General features: G+C 50.0%; 1 protein-coding gene across 9 annotated transcripts in view; it reads right to left on the bottom strand.

Annotated features, from left to right (window-relative positions):
- Nucleotides 1–21,914, bottom strand: part of IL12RB1 (interleukin 12 receptor subunit beta 1) — a 39,481-nt gene that overhangs the window by 15,146 nt on the left and 2,421 nt on the right. For 7 of the 9 annotated variants that reach the window (XM_021930888.2, XM_031659753.1, XM_031659752.1 and 4 more), the window contains exons 2-9: nt 21,211–21,476; nt 10,858–11,012; nt 8,817–8,876; nt 7,211–7,325; nt 6,226–6,395; nt 3,191–3,330; nt 1,976–2,006; nt 1,430–1,549 (exon numbers count right to left, since the gene is read on the bottom strand). In XM_021930888.2, the coding sequence (XP_021786580.2) occupies nt 1,430–1,549; nt 1,976–2,006; nt 3,191–3,330; nt 6,226–6,395; nt 7,211–7,325; nt 8,817–8,876; nt 10,858–11,012; nt 21,211–21,452 (1,033 nt within the window). In that variant the 5' untranslated portion in view covers nt 21,453–21,476. Of the gene's footprint in view, nt 1–1,429; nt 1,550–1,975; nt 2,007–3,190; nt 3,331–6,225; nt 6,396–7,210; nt 7,326–8,816; nt 8,877–10,857; nt 11,090–21,210; nt 21,477–21,914 lie in introns of those variants that run through there. The other 2 variants (XM_031659755.1, XM_031659754.1) reach the window with 2 other exon arrangements.

Below are 21,914 nucleotides of genomic sequence, written 5' to 3'. Positions count from 1 at the left end.
GTTTGTTTGTTTGTTTGTTCGTTTGTTTTCTACCGCCCAGGCTGGAGTGCAGTGGTGCGATCTTGGCTCACTGCAACCTCTGCCTCCCGGTTTCAAGCGATTCTCCTGCCTCAGCCTTTCGAGTAACTGGGACTACAGGCGTGTACCACCACGCCTGGCTAATTTTTTATTTTTAGTAGAGACGGGGTTTCACCATGTTGGTCAGGCTGTTCTCGAACTCCTGACCTTGTGATCTGCTTGCCTCGGCCTCCCAAGCTGCTGGAATTATAGGCATGAGCCACCTCGCCTGGCCTCTAAGTTTCTCTTTGAGTGCAAATGTATTTCTCGGCATGGTTTTGTTGTTGCTGTTATTTTATAGACTAGAGACAGGGTCTCGTTTTGATTCCCAGGCTTGTCTCAAACTCCTGGCCTCAAACAATCCTCAGGCCTCGACCTCCCACAGTGCTAGGATTACAGGCATAAACCACAGCACCAGGCCTTTCTGCATGATTTGAAACCCTCTCACTCATTTCCCTGTTGCCCAGGGTCAGGGCAGCAGCCATTTAGTACACCCTGCCACCTGCAGGTGACATTGTCCTTGAGACACTGTGAGGTTCAGCCCAATGATTCTCACTTGATAAAGCTCTGTAGCGGGCGGAGTGCAGTGGCTTGTGCCTGGAATTCCAGCACTTTGTGAGACCAAGGCGGGACGATCACTTGAGGCCAGGAGTTCGAGACCAGCCGGGCCAACATGGTTAAACCCCATCTCTACCAAAAATAAAAAAATTAGCTGGGTGAGGGTGCGGTCACCTGTAGTCCTACCTGGGAGGCTAAGGCAGGAGAATCACTTGAACCCGGGAGGCGGAGGTTGCAGTGAACCAAGATCGCACCACTGCACTCCAGCCTGGGTGACAGAGCAAGACACTGCCTTAAAACAAAACAAAAAACCCTAAAGTGAGTGCGGCAAGACCAGATGCCACATTGTCAGGGTTTGAGCACCCATTTCTCCCTCTGCCTTATTTCTAACACTTACCACCTTGTTTCTAATACCTGCTGCCTTATTTCTTTTTCCATCTTATTTTATTATTATTATTATTATTATTATTTTACTTTTTGAGACCGAGTCTGGCCCTGTCGCCCAGGCTGGAGTGCAGTGGCGCGATCTCCGATCAATGCAACCTCCACCTCCCGGGTTCAAGCGATTCTCCTGCCTCAGCCTCCCAAGTAGCTGGGATTACAGGCATCAGCCACCACGCCCGGCCCCATTTTATTTTATTTTTTTAGAGATGGGGTCTCACTATGTTGCCCAGGCTGGTCTCAGATCACTGGCCTCAAGTGATCCTCCCGCCTCAGACTTCTGAGCAGCTCGAACTACAGGGTGCACCACCACCTCCAGCTGCTGCCTTATTTCTAATGCTTGCCCCTGTTCCTGTGCCCGGAGTGATCTTACCAGGGGGAACACACACAGGGCTGCTCCACTTGCTCCAGGAACTCCCCTGGCTCCCCAGCCGCCGTCGTCGGAGCTGGATTTCCTGGGCCACATTCATCTCCAGGGGACAGAGGCAGGACTCTGGGGAGAAGCAGGTCAAACATCAGGCTGTAAGAATTGTCCAGGACTTGGCACCAGTCACTTAGCCATCATGCACTTATTGAGCTCCAACTGTGTACAGAGCCATGTGCTGGGTCCTGGGGGCTCAGCAGAAGCAGGCCAGGCCCTGTCCTCTTAGGGCCTCCAGGATCACCCACATCCATCCCTGCCCTCAGTTCAAGTCCCGGCCATGGCCATCCCTTGGGTCATGACCTTGGCCAAAGGCTTCTCACCCCCTCCAAGTCTTGATTTGTTTCCCCACTTGGAATATGGAAATAATCCAATACTGAGCTATGAGGCAGGGTAAGAGGCATACAAAAAATTCAGCATTGGACCTGGCATACAGTAGGCGCTCAATTAATGCCAACTTGTTGCAGCTGTTGTTGTCATTACTATTATTATTCTCACCAGTATCATCATCCTGAGGTCCGCAGTCGCCCTAGAATAAGAATGTATTCATATATTGTTTTGCGTTTTAATGCTGAAAAATATCTGCTGTTTTACAATTATTTATTTATTTACTTATTTATCTGAGACAGGGTCTCACTCTGTCATCTAGACTGGAGTGCAGTGGCGTAATTATGGCTCACTGAAGCCTCAACCTCCCAGGGTTCCGTGATCCTCCTGCCTCAGCCTCCTGAGTAGTTGGGACTACAGGCACGCACCATCACACCTGGCTAATTTTTGCATTTTTGGTAGAGACAGGGTTTCGCCATGTTGCCCAGGCTGGTCTCAAACTCCTGGCCTCAAGCAGTCCCACCCCAGCTCGGCCTCCCAAAGTGCTGGGATTACAGGTGTGAGCCACTGCACCTGGCTACATTTTTTTAAATTAATAATCCCCTTCAGGGATTATTTCTATAGTTAATTACTAGAGAACCTTCTCTAGGTTCAAACCTTCTTTAGAAACATATAAAGCAGTAAAAAATTATTATAACTAAATTTTGAAAATTAATAATTATTTTTACTAAACACGATGTGGGATCCTGGATTGAATCTGGGAACAGAAAAAAGACATTCCTGGAAAAATTGGTGACATTCAAATAATGCCTGGAGTTTATATAAGACATTAACATTTAGAGGAGTTTGGGTAAGGGGTATATGGGCGTTCTCTGCACTAGTTTATAAAGTAACATTTCTGAAAATTGAAGATTATTCCAAAAGAAAAAAATTATTTTAAAACATTTTAGTGGGAGCCAGGCGCAGTGGCTCTTGCCTGTAATCCCAGCACTTTGGAAGGCCAAGGTGGGCAGATGACCTGAGGTCAGGAGTTTGAAACCAGCCTGGCCCACATGGCGAAATCCCGTCTCTACTAAAAATACAAAAATTAGCTGCACGTGGTGGCAGGTGCATGCCTGTAATCCCAGCTACTCGGGAGGCTGACGCAGGACAATCGCTTGAACCTGGGAGGTGGAGGTTGCAGTGAGCTGAGTGCCACTGCACTCCAGCCTTAGCGACAGAGCAAGGCTCCGTCTCAAAAAAAAAGGAAAAAGAAGAAACCACCTGAGGGGCTAGAGTGGGGGTTGGTTGGGAGCGGGGACAGACGCAGTGATGGTGAGACTGATTTGAGGGTGAAGGTGCCCTGGAGAGGCCCGTGTCCACCCTGGACTTGGGAAATAAACTCACCAACTTCCATGAGCTGCTGGGCGTCCGGTGCCGGAACTGCACCTCAGCACCAACCTGGTTATCCGGGGTCTCCCACTCCATACGCAGCTGCCCAGCCAACTTGGACACCTTGATGTCTCCCAGAGGAGGCTTATATTTAACTGGAAGCAGAGGCAAGGATTGGCGAGGGGCAGCCCACACGTATGTCAGTTAATGGGCCCTGAAAATCTACCCGGTCCAAGGTAAGCAACTGAATCCCTAAATATGAATTAGTGGACACCTTGCAGGTCCCAGCTAAGCCTGGTATACTATGATTCAAAGAGTCAAGATTTATACACAAGCCACATATGGTGGCTCACCCTGTAATTCCAGCATTTTGGGAGGCCAAGGCAGGAAGATCACTTGAGTCCAGGAGTTCGAGACCAACCTGGGCAACATAGTGAGACCCCCATCTCTACATAAAAATTAGCCGGGCATGGTAGTTCATGACTGTGGTTCCAGCTACTTAGGAGAGTGAGATGGGAGGATCACTTGAGCCTAGGAGGTTGAGGCTGAAGTGAGCCCTGATCGCACCACGGCACTCCAGTCTAGGAGACAGAGGGAGACCTTGTCTCTAAAAAATCAACAAATAGGGCCGGGCGCGGTGGCTCAAGCCTGTAATCCCAGCACTTTGGGAGGCCGAGACGGGCGGATCACGAGGTCAGGAGATCAAGACCATCCTGGCGAACACGGTGAAACCCCGTCTCTACTAAAAAAAATACAAAAAACTAGCCGGGTGAGGTGGTGGGTGCCTGTAATCCCAGCTACTTGAGAGACCGAGGCAGGAGAATCGCTTGAACCCGGGAGGCGGAGGTTGTAATTAGACGAGATCGCACCACTGCCCTCCAGCCTGGGTGACAGAGCAAGACTCTGTCTCAAAAAAATAAATAAATTAAATTAAATTAAATTAAAATTTAAAAATAAATAAATAATTTTTCATAAAGATTGATACACAGGATCCTGCTAGTGAAGATATCTTTAAAATATTAACACCCATTGCTGGCAAGGCTGTGAAGAGACAGGTACTTTTGTGAATTGCTTGGCAGAGGATAATTGATTCTGACAAGCAATTCACAAAAGTGCCTGCTTTTGAGGGTGATCCACCCACCTCGGCCTCCCAAAGTGCTGGGATTACAGGCATGAGCCACTGTGCCCAGCCAATTTTTTTTTTTTTTTTTTTTTTTTTTAGAACTCTCAGGGAAATTGTACTTAGTTTTTAGATCCGTTTCAAGGAACCTGACCTAAGGAGAGACATAAATTAGCATAAATTAGTCTTGCTGCACTGTGGCCATACCCTGCCTGATTCTTTATTATATCATTGTATAAATTTAAGAGGTATGATGGTTTGATGTACATATGCACAGTGAAATGATTACTACAGTAAGCAATGTAACATATCCATGGCCAGGCACAGGGGCCCACGCCTATACTCCAAACACTTCGGGAGGCCAAGGCAGGAGGATCATTTGAGCCCAGGAGTTTAAGACCACCTTGGCCAGCATAGCAAGACCCCATCTCTTAAATATATATGTATACATATCCATCACCTTCCATAATTACTTTTTTGGTGTGTGATGAGAACACCTAATTTTTTTTTTTTTTTTTTTGAGACAGAGTCTCACTCTGTCACCCAGGCTGGAGTACAGTGGCGTGATCTTGGTTCACTGTAACCTCCATCCCCCAGGTTCAAGCGATTCTCCTGCCTTAGCCTCCCAAGTAGCTGGAATTACAGGTGCCCACCACCACACCCGGCCAATTTTTGTATTTTTAGTAGAGACGGAGTTTCACCATGTTGGTCAGGCTGGTCTCAAACTCCTGACTTCAGGTGATCCTCCCACCTTGGCCTCCCGAAGTGCTAGGATTACAGGCGTGAACCACTGCACCTAGCCCTAAAATCTGTTATTTTAGCAAATTTTCAATATACAATATGCTATTTTTAATTATAGTTCTCTACTGTACATTGGAACTCTAGACTTATTTATGCTGCGTAACAGCCAATTTTATTCCTTTGACCTACATCTCCCCCATTTCCTCCTTCTCCCCGTCCCCGGTAACCACGGTTCTACTTTTGGTGTCTAGATATTCGACCTTTTTTTTTTTTTTTAAAGATTATACACGTAAGTGAGATCATGCAATATTTTTGTTTCTGTGCCTAGCTAACTTCACGCAGCATAATGTCCTCCAGCTTTGTCCATGTTGTGGCAAATGACATGATTTCCTTCATTCTTTTCTTTTCTTTTTTTTTTTTTTTTTTTTTGAGACAGCGTCTTGCTCTGTCACCCAGGCTAGAGTACAGTGGTGTGATCTCGGCTCACTGCAACCTCTGCCTCCCAGATTCAAGCCATTCTCCTGCCTCAGCCTCCTGGGTAGCTGGGATTGCAGGCATGTGCCACCACACCAGGCAAATGTTTTGCCTTTTTTGTGTGTGTTGCTATTGTTTTTTAGATGGAGTCCCGCTCTGTCGCCAGGCTGGCGTCCAGTGGCTCAATATCAGCTCACTGCAACCTCTGCCTCCTGGGTTCAAATGATTCTCCTGCCTCAGCCTCCCCAGTAGCTGGGACTACAGGCGCGCGTGGCCTGCACCTGGCTAATTTTTGTATTGTTAGTAGAGATGGAGTTTAACCATGTTGGCCAGGATGGTGTGGATCTCTCGACCTCGTGATCCGCCCACCTCAGCCTCCCAAAGTGCTGGGATTACAGGCGAGAGCCTCCGCGCCCGGACAAATACATGGTGTTGAGTCATGAGAACAGATATTCAGAACCCAAGCAGCTCCTGGTAGCATTATGGACAGCAGAGAGAAACCAGAAGCAGCCTCAGTGCCCAGGAATAGGGGATTGGTAAGAGGACCATGAAAGACTGCTTTGTCACAATAGTGTTTGTGTGACACTACATGAAGTGACAATGGCTAGTAGTATCAAGTCCCTTGCCAGGGGCCAGGAATTCCCCTCCAGCTCCAGCCTTGCAGCCTGATGGCCTCTGGGTATAAAAGGGACAGCGGGGAGAACAAGGTGCTAACCTGACGTGTAGAGCTGCAGGGTCACCTCAGGAGATTTCTCTGTCCGGTTCCTGGCCCAGGATTCCACCCAGAGCGTGACGGTGTGCAGCACAGACACCCCGGCCTGGTCGGAGAACTGCAGCCTGGTGGCTGAGCCTGCGGCGAAGTAGCAACAGCGCCCAGAGCTAAGGCTGCAGCAGGAAGGAGCGTGTCAGTGCCGAGTCTGGGGTCCTGGTGGACCCCACAGCCGACTTTGTGCATCAAATCCCGGCATCATTTTATGGGTGTTTGTTTGTTCGTTTGTTTGGAGATGGAGTCTCGTTCTGTCGCCCAGGCTGGAGTGCAGGAGTTCAAGACCAGCCTGGCCAACATGGTGAGACCCTGTCTCTACTAAAAAATACAAAAATATAAAAATTAGCAGGCACGGTGGCGTGTGCCTACAATCCCAGCTACTCAGGAGGCTGAGGCAGGAGAATCACTGTAACTCGGGAGGCAGAGGTTGCCATGAGCTGAGATCATGCCACTGCACTCCAGCCTGGGCAACAGAGCAAGACTCCGTCTCAAAAAAAGAAAAAAGAAACAAGTAAGTAGATGGATGGATGGATGGAAGGAGGGATGGATGGATGGAAGGATGGATGGATGGATGGATGGATGGATGGATGGATGGATGGATGGATGGAAGGATGGATGGACGGATGGAAGGATGGATGGATGGATGGATGGATGGATGGATAGATGGATGGATAGATGGATGGATGGATAAGTGAAAGGGTGAAGAAAAAAGGACTAAAGAGACCCTCATGGCCACCCACCCTGGGATGCCTACCCTCACTGACCACCCCCCACCACAATCCTCCAACCCTCTCTTCTTAGATGAGGAAGCAGAAGCCCAGGAAGGTGTGTTGACCCAGCCAAGATCACGCATCCGAGAGTAGGGGCACCAGAGGGGGTTGGAGCAAGAGTGGGATGGTGGGTGAGGGTTTAGGAATGGTAGAGGGGTCCTCACCAGCACCGCAGGAAGTGGCTGACCCCAGCTGTGGGACCCTCATACTGCCAGGAGCACTCGTAACCAGCGCTGGATATCCGATAGCAGCTCAGGTCCCTAGGGCCCGAGGCTGAGCCTGGAAGAGATCCTGTAGGCTTGGGAACAGACCAGAGTCTGGAGGGGTCTTTGTGCCCAGGACAAATCTTTGTGATGCTTACATCTTTCAGTGTCACCTCAGCCTAAACCCTCCCTGCGTCCTTCCTACCTCATCTCCCGCCATCTCTCGCCTCAACCTATTCGGAATCCTCAGCCTTCGAACTCGTCCTCAAAGAGGCCAGATGTCCTGCCACCTCCCTCTCTATTCCTCACCCTCCTTCTGGTGGTGTTTTTTTTTTTTGGGGGGGTGCCCTGGGCCCCAGCTTCCCTCCTCTGGTTCTTCAAAACACATCATCACATGCAGTATAGACATTTGTTTGCCTGTTGTCTATCTCTTCCACTAGGCTGTGGTCTTGGGAAGTCAGTTGAGCTCACAGCCCCCTATGTCTAGATCCATGTGCGCACATAGAAGGTGCTCAGTAAATCGTTATCAAACAAGAGAATGGACGGTGTGTCTGCTCAGTGTCAGACCCTTTGCAGGGCGCATTATGAGCATAAATGTTCCAACAGTATGTCCGGGCGTGATGGCTCATGTCTGGAATCCCAGCACTTTAGGAGACTGGGGCGGGTGGATCACCTGAGGTCAGGAGTTCGAGACCAGCCTGGGCAACATGGTGAAACCTCGTCTCTACTAAAAATACAAAAATTAGCTGGTTGTGGTGGCAGGCACCTGTATTCCCAGCTACTTGGGAGGCTGAGGCTGGAGAATGGCTTGAACCTGGGAGGTGGAGGTTGCAGTGAGCTGAAATCAGGCCACTGCACTCCAACCTGGGCAGCAAAACAAGACTCTGTCTCAAAAATAATAAATAGGCCAGGCGAGGTGCCTCATGCCTGTGAGCACCCAGCACTTTGGGAGGCCGAGGCGGGTGGATCATGAGGTCAGGAGATCGAGACCATCCTGGCTAACACGGTGAAACCCCGTCTCTACTAAAAACAATACAAAAAAATTAGCCAGGTGTGGTGGCGGGCGTCTGTAGTCCCAGCTACTCAGGAGGCTGAGGCAGGAGAATGGCATGAACCCCAGAGGCAGGGCTTGCAGTGGATCCAGATCATGCCATTGCACTCCAGCCTGGGCGACAGAGCGAGACTCCATCTCAAAAAGAAAAAACAAACAAATAAATAAATAAATAAATAAATAAAATAAAATAAATGTTCCAATAATTTATTGGGGGGGGGCTTCAAAATGCTTAAAAGGTACTTTCTCCCATGTACCGACCAATCTGAACGGACATAGACACCAGCCCTGAGACCGTGCTAGAGAAGTGATAAGGTTCAGAGAGGAGGCTGGCTGCTCCAGGGCACCTTGAACCTGTTGAGAATGGGCCAACAGGTGGTGGGGTGGGGGCTCCCAAGACCACAGGTGTGGCTGGGTCTTCGACCGGGTGGCAGAGGCCATGGGAGGGGCTGCTGTGGATGGGGTCAGGTAGAGCCCTACATAATCCTCAGCCAACAATGAGGAACTGCTCCAAACCTGAGTCTGCATCCGGATATGGTGGGTCCTGAAAACAGCACTCACTGGTTCTGCAGGCAGCTGCAAAGGCAATGAAGACATAATGACATCCCTGGCCTTGCACTGTGTGGGGAGAAGGGCTCAGCCTTGGGGTCTACACCTAAGTGATCATCAGCCCTCCCACCCACCCACCTTCCCATCTATGCACCCACCTACCACCACTCATCCATCCATCTGCCCATGTATTCATCCACCCATCTACCCATCCATCCATGTATTTATTCATCTATCCACCATCTACCCATCCATCCACCCATGAATTCATGCATTCATCCATCCATCCATCCATCCATCCATCCATCCATCCATTCATCCATCCATCCACCCACCCACCCACCCACCTACCCGTCCATCCATCCATGTACTTATCCATCCATTCACCCATCTACCCATCCATCTATCCAATCATCCATGTATCCATTCATCCATCCACCCATCTACCCATCCATCCATCCACCCCACCATCCACCCATCCACCCATCTATCCATGTATTCATCCCTCCATGTATTCATCCATCCATCCACCCCATCTACCCATCCATCTATCTATCGATCAATCCATGTATTCATTCATCCATCTACCTATCTACCCATTCATCCATCCATCCACCCCACCATCCATCCATCCATCCACGTATTAATCCATTCATTCATCCACCCCACCATCCACCCATTTATCCATCCATTCATCCATCCATCCATTCATCCATCCATCATCCACCCCACCATCCATCCACCCCACCATCCACCCATTCGCCCATCCATCGTGTATTCACCCATGCATCCATGCATTCATTCGTCCAGTATCCATTCACCCAACCGTCCATCTATCCATCTACTCACCAATCTATCCATCCATACATCCATGTATTCATTCATCCATACACCCACCCATCCATCCATTTATCTACCTACTGATATATCCATCCAGCCACACATCCATCCATCCATCCATCCATGTATTTATTAATTCATCCATCCATCATTTAACCACCCATCCACCTGTCTATCCATTCATCCACCGCCCTTTAGTCCTCAGAGGTTGAGATGCATATTTGGGAGATACTCTCAGGAGGTCCCCCCAGCAGGAAAGAACAGTAAGACCAACAGTCTGGAGGGCAGAGAGAAGTGGGGGTGTGCCTGGGGTGGCACCAGTGTCTGAAGCCAGCATGGGGAGAGACAGTAGAGGGTGCATGGCAAGGAGAGGCCTGCCAGGGCTGGCCCAGGCAAGCACACTTGGCCCACTAGCAGTTGGGGCAATAATTTATAACATTTCCCCAGGAGGCAGCGACCTCCTTCAGCCACTGGGACCCTGTCTCTGTAAAAAGTACGCGCCAAAAAGATTAACCTGGCACGGTAGTGTGCGCCTGCAGTTCCAGCTGCTCAAGGAGCTAAGGCAGGAGGATCACTTGAGCCCAGGTGGTCAAAGATGCCGTGAGCTATGATCAGGTCACTGCACTCCAGCCTGGGCAACAGAGTGAGACCCTATCTCAATAAATAAATAAAAAGGGTATATGGGAGGATATGCATAGGTTATATGCAAATACTTCACCATTTTATATCAGGAACTTAAGCATCCTTGGATTTTGGTATCTGCAGAGGGTCCTGGAACCATTGCCCCATAAATACAGAGACAACTGTATACATTATATTATGTATGTCTATCTATTGTAAACTACATACATAAGATACTATACCATGTATACCTATTAGATACATACTTGCTTTTCATTCATTCCTTCCTTAGTTTTTTTTTCTCACTGAACTCAGGGAGGTGGTGGAAGAGATTTAGTGCATTTCACAGAAGAGAAAAATCAAGACCGGAGGAAAGATGTCTAAGTTCGATCCCAGAAGCCATGACTGCCCATCTCCCATTTGACAGCAGGAAAGACTGAGGCACAGAGAGATGAAACCAACCCACACAGCAGGCCCACAGCTCTCCACACATACACGTGCCTCCCCCCGGCAAGACGAGCTGCCATGCCAGGGTCGGGGGACTCACCACCCTGCCTGGATCGCAGGAAGAGGAGGAGGAGGGGGACCACCCAGGTCACCAGCGGCCCCATTGGATCCACGCAGAGCCCCACAGCCCCAGGGGAGCCTCTCTGCCACCTGCGAGGTTCAGCCACCCCGTCCCCACTCCGGAACACATTGAAGCTGAACAAGGGAAAAAGACCAAAAAAAAAAAAAAAAAAGTGAGTGTCACAGCCCATCCCTAGTGCAAGTCAAAGCGAAAGAGAAACCCAGGAAGTCAGCTCCGTGGTGGTGGTGATGGTGGTGGCCACAGACTCACCTTTGGAGCAAGTCAGGGTTCTAGGGGTTCTGCCCTGCTGGCCCCAGACCTGAACTGAACACCCAGATGCCAGCCCCATGGGCCACCTGTAGTTCCATGCACTTGACCAGGTCCCTGGCCCTCTCTAGCCGATTTTTTTTTTTTTTTTTTTTTGAGATGCAGCCCTGCTCTGTCACCCAGGCTGGAGTGTGGTGGCGTGATCTCCACTCACTGCAACTTCCACTTTCCCGGGTTCAAGCGATTCTCCCGCCTCAGCCTCCCGAGTAGCTGGAATTACAGGCAACTGGCACAACACCCGGTTAATTTTTGTATTTTTGGTAGAGATGGGGTTTCACCATGCTGGCCAGGCTGGTCTCTAACTCCTGACCCCAGGTGATCCTCCTGCCTCAGCCTCCCAAAGTGCTGGGATGACAGGCGTGAGCTACCGTGCCCGGCTGCCAAATTCTTTTTTTCCTTCTTTTGAGATAGGGTCTTGATCTGTGACCCAGGCTGGAATGCAGTGGCCCAATCACGGCTCACTGCAACATCAACCTCCCCAGGCTCAGGCCATCCTCCTACCTCAGCCTCCCCAGGAACTGGGACTACAGGCATGCACCACCATGCCCAGCTAATTTTTGCATTTTTTTTTTTTTTTTTTTTTTAGAGAAGGGGTTTTGCCATGTTGCCCAGGCTGGTCTCAAACTCCTGGGTTCAAATGATCCATCCGTCTTGGCCTCCCAAAGCGCTGGGATCACAGGCGTGAGCCACCGCACCGAGTGGCTTGCCAACTTCTGAGTCTGAGACTGAAGAGCTGAAGGAGGGCAGTGTTCTTGGATGGCCTGAGTTCATCCTTCCAACAAATTGTTTTTTTTTGAGACGGAGTCTCGCGCTGTGTCACCCAGGCTGGAGTGCAGTGGCACGATCTCGGCTCACTGCAAGCTCCGCCTCCCAGGTTCACGCCATTCTCCTGCCTCAGCCTCCAAGTAGCTGGGACTACAGGCGCCCGCCACCACGCCCGGCTAGTTTTTTGTATTTTTAGTAGAGATGGGGTTTCACCATGTTAGCCAGGATGGTCTCGATCTCCTGACCTCGTGATCCACCCGCCTCGGCCTCCCAAAGTGCTGGGATTACAGGCTTGAGCCACCGCGCCCGGCCAACAAATTGTTACAAAGAGCTTGCAGCATGCTGGCTGCTGGCCCCCCAAAATGCCCACCTCCCCATAGGCCAAGCTCCAGTTTTGTGCACCTGGACTCGCCCCTCTAATCCCAGCACTTCGAGAGGTTGAGGTGGGGGTATCACTTGAACCCAGGAGTTTGGGACTAGCCAGAACAACATGGCAAGACCCCACCTCTATAAAAAATAAAAAAGCCAGACGCAGTGGCTCACGCCTGTAATTCCAGGAGGCAGAGGAGGCCGAGGTGGGTGGATCACGAGGTCAGGGGATCTAGAGCATCCTGACCAACATGGTGAAACCCTGTCTCTACTAAAAATACAATAATTAGCCAGGTGTGGTGGCGGGCACCTGTAATCCCAGCTACTCAGGAGGCTGAGGCAGGAGAATCGCTTGAACATAGGTGGTAGAGGTTGCAGTGAGCTGAGATCGCACCACTGCACTCCAGCCTGGGCAACAGAGTAAGACTGTGTCTCAAAAAAAAAGAAAAGAAAAGAAAAGAAAAAATCTATATATGTATATAGATATAATAAAAACTTAGCCAGGCGTGGTGGCATGCATCTGTATTCTCAGCTGCTTGGGAGGCTGAGGTGGGAGAATGGCTTGAACCCAGGAGGTTGAGGCTTCAGTGAATCATGATCATGCCATTGCACTACAGCCTGGGTAACAGAGAAAGATCCTGCCTCTAAAAAAAAAAAAAAACCATTTAAGACATGCAACTTAGTTTTTCCCCCATGTTCCATTTCTTTTTTTGTTTTTTCTTTGAGACGGAGTCTGTCTCTGTCGCCCAGGCTGGAGTGCAGTGGCGTGATCTCGGCTCACTGCAAGCTCCGCCTCTGGGTTCATTCCATTCTCCTGCCTCAGCCTCCCAAGTAGCTGGGACTACAGGCGCCCGCCACCTCGCCCGGCTAGTTGTTTTTTTTTTTTGTTTTTTTTTTTTGTATTTTTAGTAGAGACCGGGTCTCACCTTGTTAGCCAGGATGGTCTCAATCTTCTGACCTCATGATCCGTCCGCCTCAGCCTCCCAAAGTGCTGGGATTACAGGCATGAGCCACCGCCCATGTTCCATTTCTTAGCCTCTGAGTATTTCATTTCCTGCCCCTCCCTCCCCACTGTCAGCAAAGCCTCTAAATGTCAGTGGAGAAGCTCTGATCCAAGCTACCGCGTGGATGAACCCTCAAAAACATTATGCTGGGCCGGGCGAGGTGGTTCGCGTCTGTAATCCCAACACTTTGAGAGGCCGGGGTGGGCGGATCACCTGAGGTCAGGAGTTCGGGACCAGCCTGGCCAACAAGGTGAAATCCTGTCTCTACTAAAAATACAAAAATTAGCCGGGTGTGGTGGCATGTGCCTGTAATCCCAACTACTTGGGAGGTTGAGGCAGAGAGAAAAACTTGAACCTGGGAGGCAGAGGTTGCAGTGAGCCAAGACCACCCCACCGCCCCCCACCCGGGGAAAAAGGGGAAAACCCAAAAAAAAAAAAAAAAAAAAAAAAAAAAAAGTCACACACAAAAAAACCCGATCATGCTGGGTGGACGAAGATGGACAGGAAAGGCACACATTGTATGATTCCACTTATATAAAACATCCAAAATAGGCAAATGTACAGAGGCAGACAGTAGCTGAGCGGTTGTCAGGGGCTGGGGGGAGGCGGGAGTGAGAAGTGACTGGTGATGTATGCGGGGTTTCCTTTTGGGGTGATGCAAATGTTCTGGAACCAGATAGAGGTGGTGGTTGCACAACACTGTGAATGTGCTAAATGTCACTGAATCGTTTGCTTTAAAGTGATGAATTTCCGGCCTGGGCGCGGTGGCTCACTCCTGCAATCCCAGCACTTTGGGAGGCCAAGCCAGGTGGATCATTTGAGGTCAGGAGTTCGAGACCAGCCTGGACAACATAGTGAAACTCAGTCTCTACTAAAAATACAAAAATTAGCCGGGCGTGATGGCAGGCGCCTGTAATCCTAGCTACTCGGGAGGCTGAGGCAGGAGAATAACTTGAACCCGGGGGGCAGAGGTTGCAGTGAGCCAAGATCACGCCACTGCACCCCAGCCTGGGTGAGAGAGTGACACTCTTTCTCAAAAACAAAAAAAAGATCAATTTTAGGTTATGCGAGACGCATCTGCAGAAAAAAGAAATATTATTAGAGTCCAGGGGCACTGAGGAGGGAGAGGGGGAGGGTCTCTTCTAGGGGGTGAGCATCTGTGGAAACTGAGGCCCAAGCGGCCAGGGTCGCACCACACAATTCAGCGTCCTGGGAGGAGGTCCCTCCTTCAAGAAGCCTGGCCCCTAGGGGCAGCTGAGCTGGCCAGGGTCAGGCGCCCAGCAGGCTATGAGGTCAGCGAGTTGGGGACAAAGACTCAGTGTCCTGGGCCTGGCACACTGGGGACGGGGACCCTGTGACCCCATACAGAACAGCCTTCTCTGGCCCCAGGGCCCAGGCCAGGGTCTGCTGGGGGATGGATATGTGAGGCCTGGGGGAGGGGCAGAGACAGAGACAGGACAGAGATAGAGAGATACATAAAGATGGAGGAGCCCAGGCAGGGTGGATTATGGCTGTAATCCAGCACTTTGGGAGGCCAAGGCAGGAGGATCGCTGTAGGCTAGAAGTTCAAGAGCAGCCTGGGCAACATAGTGAGACCTTATCTCTATAAAAAATAATTTGCTGGGTGTGGTGGCAGGCACCTGGAGTCCCAGCTACTTGGAAGACTGAAGCTTAAGCCAGGGAGGTCGAGAGTACAGTGAGCTCTAATTGCGCCACTGCACTCCAGCCTGGGCCACAGAGCCCAGGCTGGGCTCAAAAAATAAAAATAATTTTTGTTATTTTTTGCGTCAAAAAATAACAAGAAAGGTGGAGGAAACAGGTAGAGATCAGAGGAAAGTCACGGCCCCCTCCTGACCATCCTGAGACCCTCCCGACTCCACCAATTCCCGGAGAGTCCCTCACTTGCCCCATTTCACAGATTGGGAAACTGAGTCCAGGGGCACTCAGACCACCTGAGGCCCCAGCTGGAGATGAAGAGATGGATTCAAACCACCCCTCGTGGAGTACACTTTTGCCCCTTCCAGAGTGGAGACCGTGCCTCAGGGCTTCCCCAACCCCCACAGAGCTTGGCCCTCCCAGGCCTCATCTTTCCCACCTGCAAAATGGGCTGTTGTGAGTATGCAGGAGGGCTTGGCTCGCAGTGAGCGCTGTCCACCCGCTGGCCAGTGTGATTAGTCATTGTTGTTCCCCGGTGGCCTCTGCCTGGCAGCTGCTGGAAAAACATCGAGGGAGGGAGATACAGGGCTGGGGAGGTGAAAAGCTGGACACAGACGCCCCAGCCCCTTGGGATCAGGGACAGATGAAGGCCGGGTGCCCTAAAGTAGAGCAGGGAGGGCTGCCTGGAGGAGGGACACTTGAGCTAGTATTTATAGAATTACAGGGCATCTCTAGCAGGGGCCACAGCAGAGCCAAAAGTCCAGAGGAGGTGCTTTGGGGACCACCAAGATGGACACAGTGGATCTGGGGTTCTGTGGGGTGATGGGCTGGGGCCTCGAGCGCCAGGCTAAAGGGCCTGGCTTTCTCCGAGGGCAGTAGGGAGCCATGGCAGGTGTGTGAGCTGGAGGGGTACCCCACACAAAGGTGAAGTGGTATTTCTCCCCTTATTGAAGTCACAACCTGACACTCCCTCTGAAGTTAGCCACATCCCACCTTCCCCTTGCCACATCTTGGCATGCCCACCTCCTTCCCTTCCTCTCTAGGCTTGCCAGGAGGCCCTGTGGGCCCCTTATGGCCCCACCCAGCTGCCAGGGCTGAGATAAGCTCCCAGGGCTGCCCCACTTTCAGATGCCCCACAGACTCGGGGGAGGGCGAAACAGGAAAGATCGAGTCACGGGGGCCCCGGAAAACATGATGGGAGGAACCACAGCACTTCCCCACCTCCTCAGCTTCCGCCTTCTTCTCAGGGAGAGAGACCTTCAGCCGGAGGAGGAGGGCCAAGCGTCCCTCCATGTGGCCAAGATACCCTAATGCCGCTGAGGATCATCTAAAGAGGGTGTTGAGCCTGTAATCCCAGCACTTTGGGAGGCCGAGAGGGGCGGATCACGAGGTCAGGAGATCGAGACCATCCTGGCTAACACGGTGAAACCCCATCTCTATTAAGAAATACAAAAAAGGCCGGGCGCGGTGGCTCAAGCCTGTAATCCCAGCACTTTGGGAGGCCGAGGCGGGTGGATCACGAGGTCAGGAGATCGAGACCATCCTGGCTAACATGGTGAAACCCCGTCTCTACTAAAAATACAAAAAACTAGCCGGGCGAGGTGGCGGGCGCCTGTAGTCCCAGCTACTCGGGAGGCTGAGGCCGGAGAATGGCGTGAACCCGGGAGGCAGAGCTTGCAGTGAGCTGAGATCCGGCCACTGCACTCCAGCCTGGGCGACAGAGCGAGACTCCGTCTCAAAAAAAAAAAAAAAATAAAGAGGGTGTTGAAGGATACATAGGAGTTAGCCAGCAGAAAATACATTTGTTCATTTAACAAACTCATAGGCATCACTCATCAACAAGAACAATTTTCATCATTCAATCAAACTTTCTAATGCCTCTGGGGGATCATTTGAGGATGTTTAATTATTATTTTTCTTTGAGACAGGGTCTCACTCTCTTACCCAGGCTGGAGTGCAGTGACACAATCATAGCTCACTGCAGCCTCAACCTCCCAGGTTCAAGCTATCCTCCCACCTCAGCCTCCGATATAGTGGAGACACAGGCCTATGCCACCATGCCCTGCTTTTATATCTTTTTCTTTTTCTTTTTACTTTTGAGACAGTCTTGCTCTGTCACCCAGGCTGGAGTGCAGTGGTGCGATTTCAGCTCACTGTAACCTCTGCCTCCTGGGTTTAAGCAATTCTTCTGTCTCAGCCTCCTAGTAGCTGGGATTATAGACGTGTACCACCATGCCCAGCTAATTTTTGTATTTGTAGTAGAGACGGGGTTTCACCGTGTTGGCCAGGCTGGTCTCAAATTCCTGACCTTAAGTGATCTGCCAGCTTCAGCCTCCCAAAGGGCTGGGATTACAGGTATAAGCCACCACCCCCAACCATCCAGTTATTATTTTCAATTTTTTTTTTTTTTTTTTGAGACAGAGTCTCGCTCTGTTGCCCAGGCTAGAGTGCAGTGGCCGGATCTCGGCTCACTGCAAGCTCTGCCTCCTGGGTTTACGCCATTCTCCTGCCTCAACCTCCCGAGTAGCTGGGACTACAGGTGCCTGCCACCTTGCCCGGCTAGTTTTTTGTATTTTTTAATAGAGATGGGGTTTCACAGTGTTAGCCAGGATGGTCTCTATCTCCTGACCAGGTGATCTGCCCTTCTCGGCCTCCCAAAGCGCTGGGATTACAGGCTTGAGCCACCGCGCCCAGCCAAATTTTTTTTATTATTATTTTTTAAGTTTTTGGTAGAAATGTGGTCTCACGGCCGGGAGCGGTGGCTCACGCCTGTAATCCCAGCACTTTGGGAGACCGAGGTAGGCGGATCACCTGAGGTCAGGAGATCGAGACCATCCTGGCTAACACGGTGAAATCCCGTCTCTACTGAAAAATACAAAAAACTAGCTGGGCGAGGTGGCGGGCGCCTGTAGTCCCAGCTACTCGGGAGGCTGAGGCAGGAGAATGCCGTCAACCCGGGAGGCGGAGCTTGCAGTTAGCTGAGATCCGGCCACTGCACTCCAGCCTGGGTGACACAGCGAGACTCTGTCTCAAAAAAAATAAAAATTAAAATAATAATAATAATAATAATAAAATAAAAATACAAAATTAGCCAGGCATGGTGGCACGCACCTGTAATCTTAGCTACTCAGGAGGTAGAGGCAGGAGAATCGCTTGAACCCGGTAGGCAGAGGTTGCAGTGAGCTGAGATTGTGCCACTGAACTCCAGCCTGGGAGACAAGAGCAAAACTCCGTCTAAAAAAAAAAAAAGAAAGAAAGAAAAAAGAAAAAAGGAAATGTGGTCTCACTATGTCGCCTAGGCTGGTCTCAAACTCCTCGTCTCAAGTAATCCTCCCACCTCAGCCTCCCAAAGTGCTGGGATTACAGGCATGAGCCACAGCTCCTGAACAGATAAGAGGATGTTTTAAGGAAGACACAGGAGGTTACCAAGAAAAAAATTCATTCAACCACCACACCTCCCGATATCCCTTACAGAGACATGTGAGGAGAGTTTTGATGGGTGCATAGAAACTCACAAGAATAAAATGTATTTGCTCATTCAATACAAGGTCCTCTGATGCTTCGCAAAGAGAATTTGAAGGGGGTTTTGAATAATATATAGATGTTAGGCTGAGTGCAGTGACTCACGCCTGTAATCCCAGCATTTTGAGAGGCCAAGGCCGACGGATCGCCTGAGGTCAGGAGTTTCAGACCAGCCTGGCAAACATGGTGAAACTCTGTCTCTACTGAAAATACGAAAATTAGCCGGGTGTGGTGGTGGGTGCCTGTAATCCCAGCTACTTCGGAGGCTGAGGCAGGAGAATTGCTAGAATCCTGGAGGTGGAGGTTGCAGTGAGCCGAGATCGCGCCACTGCACCCCAGCCTGGGAAACGGAGCGAGACTCTGTCTCAAAATATGTGTGTGTGTGTGTATGTGTGTGTGTATGTGTCTCTGTGTGTGTGTGTGTGTGTTGACCATAGAAAAACTGCATTCATTCATTCAGTCAGTCCAGTCAGTCAGTCACTAAGTAAGCAGTCCTTCTTGCCTATTAAGGGGTTGTTCGGGAGGCAGTTCTGTGTAGGAGTTCTCCAGAAGAAGCAGCGGATTTGAGACCTCTCTGGTGGCTCTCTCCAGCAGGTTCCCACATGCCCAACCCAACCCTGGTTCAGGGAACCTCTCTTTCCCCAGGATTCCGTTCAAAGCCCCAGGGAGGGCTCTGATAGGCTGAGCTTGGGTCACATGTCCACCTTGAACCTATCACAGTGGCTGAGGTGGATAAACGACTCTGGGTTACATGTCCACCCCAGGCTGGACTAAGGGAGAACTTTGAGGCAGAGCTGACCAGAGTCTGAACAATTGGCCATTGGAGGACAGGAGCTTCCCATCACTTGGGGTGTGCAAGCTACAGCCTGAAGTTCACTTAGTGTAGGATTGTCAGATAAAACACAGGACTTCCCCACTCCCATTGGTTTCTGCCTTCTCAGGGACCTTCAGCGTGAGGAGTGGGGAGCTTCCCTCTATGTGGCCAAGAGACCCTGATGCCCCTGAGGGGTCATCTAAAGAGGGTGTTGAAGGATGTATAGGAGTTTTCCAGGAGAAAATCTATTCATTCATTTAACAAACTCGCTTATAGTCATTATTCATTAAATAACATTTAAGTTAAATTCCCAGTTAAATTGGAAGTTCAGACAACCAACATATTGGTTTGTGTTTTGTTTTGTTATGTTTGAGGCAGAGTCTCGCTCTGTCACCCAGGCTGGAGTACAGTGGCACTATCTCAGCTCACTGCAACCTCTGCCTCCCGGATTCAAGTGATTCTCCTGCCTCAGGCTCCCGAGTAGCTGGGATTACAGGTGTGCCCCATTACTCCCAGTTAATTTTTGTAGTTTTAGTAGAGACCTCTTTGGTGGCTCTCTCCAGCAGGTTCCCACACGGTTTCACCATGTTGCCCAGGCTGGTCTCAAACTCCTGACCTCAGATGATCCACCCACCTCAGCCTCCCAAAGTGCTGGGATTACAGACATGAGCCACCAAACCCGGCCAACACATTGTTTTTTAATATAACTATGTCCCAAGTACTGAAGGGGGCATACTTATACTGAAAAACATTCATTGTTTATGGAAATTTAAATTTAACTGGGTGTTTGCTTTGGAAAACAGCCTGGTTGTCTTTTACAAATTTAAAACATAGAGTTGCTGGGAGTGGTGGCTCATGCCTGTAATCCCAGCACTTCGGGAAGCCAAGGCAGGAGGATCGCTTGAGCCCAGGAGTTTGAGACATGGCGAAACCCTGTCTCTACAAAAATTTAGCTGGGCATGGTGGCGTGTGCCTGTAGTCTCAGCTACTCCACGCTCCAGCCTAGGCGAAAGAGCAAGACCCTGTAATCCTAGCACTTTGGGAGGCCAAGGTGGGTGGATCACTTGAAGGTCAGGAGTTCGAGACCAGCCTGACCAACACGGTGAAATCCCGTCTCTACTAAAAATGCAAAAATTAGCTGTGAGTGGTGGCGGGTGTCTGTAATCCCAGTTACTCAGGAGGCTGAGGCAGGAGAATCAATTGAACCTGGGAGGCAGAGGTTGCAGTGAGCCAAGATCGTGCCACTGCACTCCAGCCTGGGCATCAGAGCAACACTTCATATCAAAAAAAAAAAAAAAAAAATCTATGCAAAACATTGTATGCCAAAGTTCATAGCAGCTCTATTCAGAATAACTACCAAAAAGTGAAAAAATCCAAGTGACCACCAACAAATGAGTGGATCAACAAAATGTACGTGTACATATACGCAATGGAATATTATTTGGCCATGAAACTGAATGAAGTACTGATATTTGCCACAACGTGGGCACATCTTGAAAGCATGATGCTGAGAGAAGCCAGACACATAAGGCCACATGTTATATGTTTTCATTTTTATGAACTATCCAGAACAGGAAAATTCATAGAACGGGAAGCAGATTGGTGGTTGCCAGGGACTGAGGGAGGGGGAATGAGGACTGGCTGCTAATAGGTACAGGGTTTCTTTCGGGGATGATACAAATGTCCTGGAATTAGATCGTGGTGATGGTGAGTATGCTTAAAACACTGAATTGCACACTTTAAAAGCGTGGATTTTATGGTATGTGAATTTTATGTCAATTTTTTAAATTATATGAGAAAAACAAGTTTTCCCTGGGATCCTATATTTTTATTTGCTCAATCTGGCCATCATAACTTGATGCAACTCTACAGTACCTCATGGACAATCGGGCCCAGTGATCCTTCCTAGGGTCTCTTCGAGCCTGAAAACACACTCCAGTGTCCAAACTGAACAATGGGGCAGCTGAAGACAACCGCGGCTGCAGAGAAAGTGCGAGTCGCAGGGAAATAAAAAATGCAGGTGCTAAGCCAGGCACAGTGGCTGATGCCTGTAGTCCCAGCGCTTTGGGAGGCTGACGCAGGAGCATCACTTGAGGCCAGGAGTTCGAGACCAGCATGGGAAATATGGCAGTACTCCATCTCTACAAAAAAAAATGCAAAAATTAGCCGGGCATGGTGGCATGCGCCTGTGGTCCCACCTACTCTGGGAGCTGGGATATGGGGGCTGAGGCGGGAAGATCGCTTGAACCCGGGAGGTTGAGGCTGCAGTGAGACAAGATTGCACCACAGCACTCCAGCCTGGGGGACAGAGCAAGACCCTGTCTCAAAAAAAAAAAATGTTTTTTTTTTTTTTTAATGTGGGCGCTATTTTGGGACTTTGGGCTTTTCTCAGCCTCAGTTTCCCCTTCTGTAAAATGGAGTAGAACGATTATCTTCAAATATCTGCGAGAGGTGGTGCTTATGAGACATTTAGGGCAGAAAGGCAATCATCCTCAAAAAAGAAACTGACAACTGCAGCAGCTACCTGTTTTTGTAAGTAAAGTTTTATTGGCACCAGGGCCAGGATTAAAGGGAGGCAA

The sequence above is a fragment of the Papio anubis genome, chromosome 20 (assembly GCF_008728515.1).
Source record: "Papio anubis isolate 15944 chromosome 20, Panubis1.0, whole genome shotgun sequence".
In the NCBI taxonomy this organism is placed as follows: domain Eukaryota; kingdom Metazoa; phylum Chordata; class Mammalia; order Primates; family Cercopithecidae; genus Papio; species Papio anubis.
This window is presented reverse-complemented; position numbering and strand designations above follow the sequence as displayed.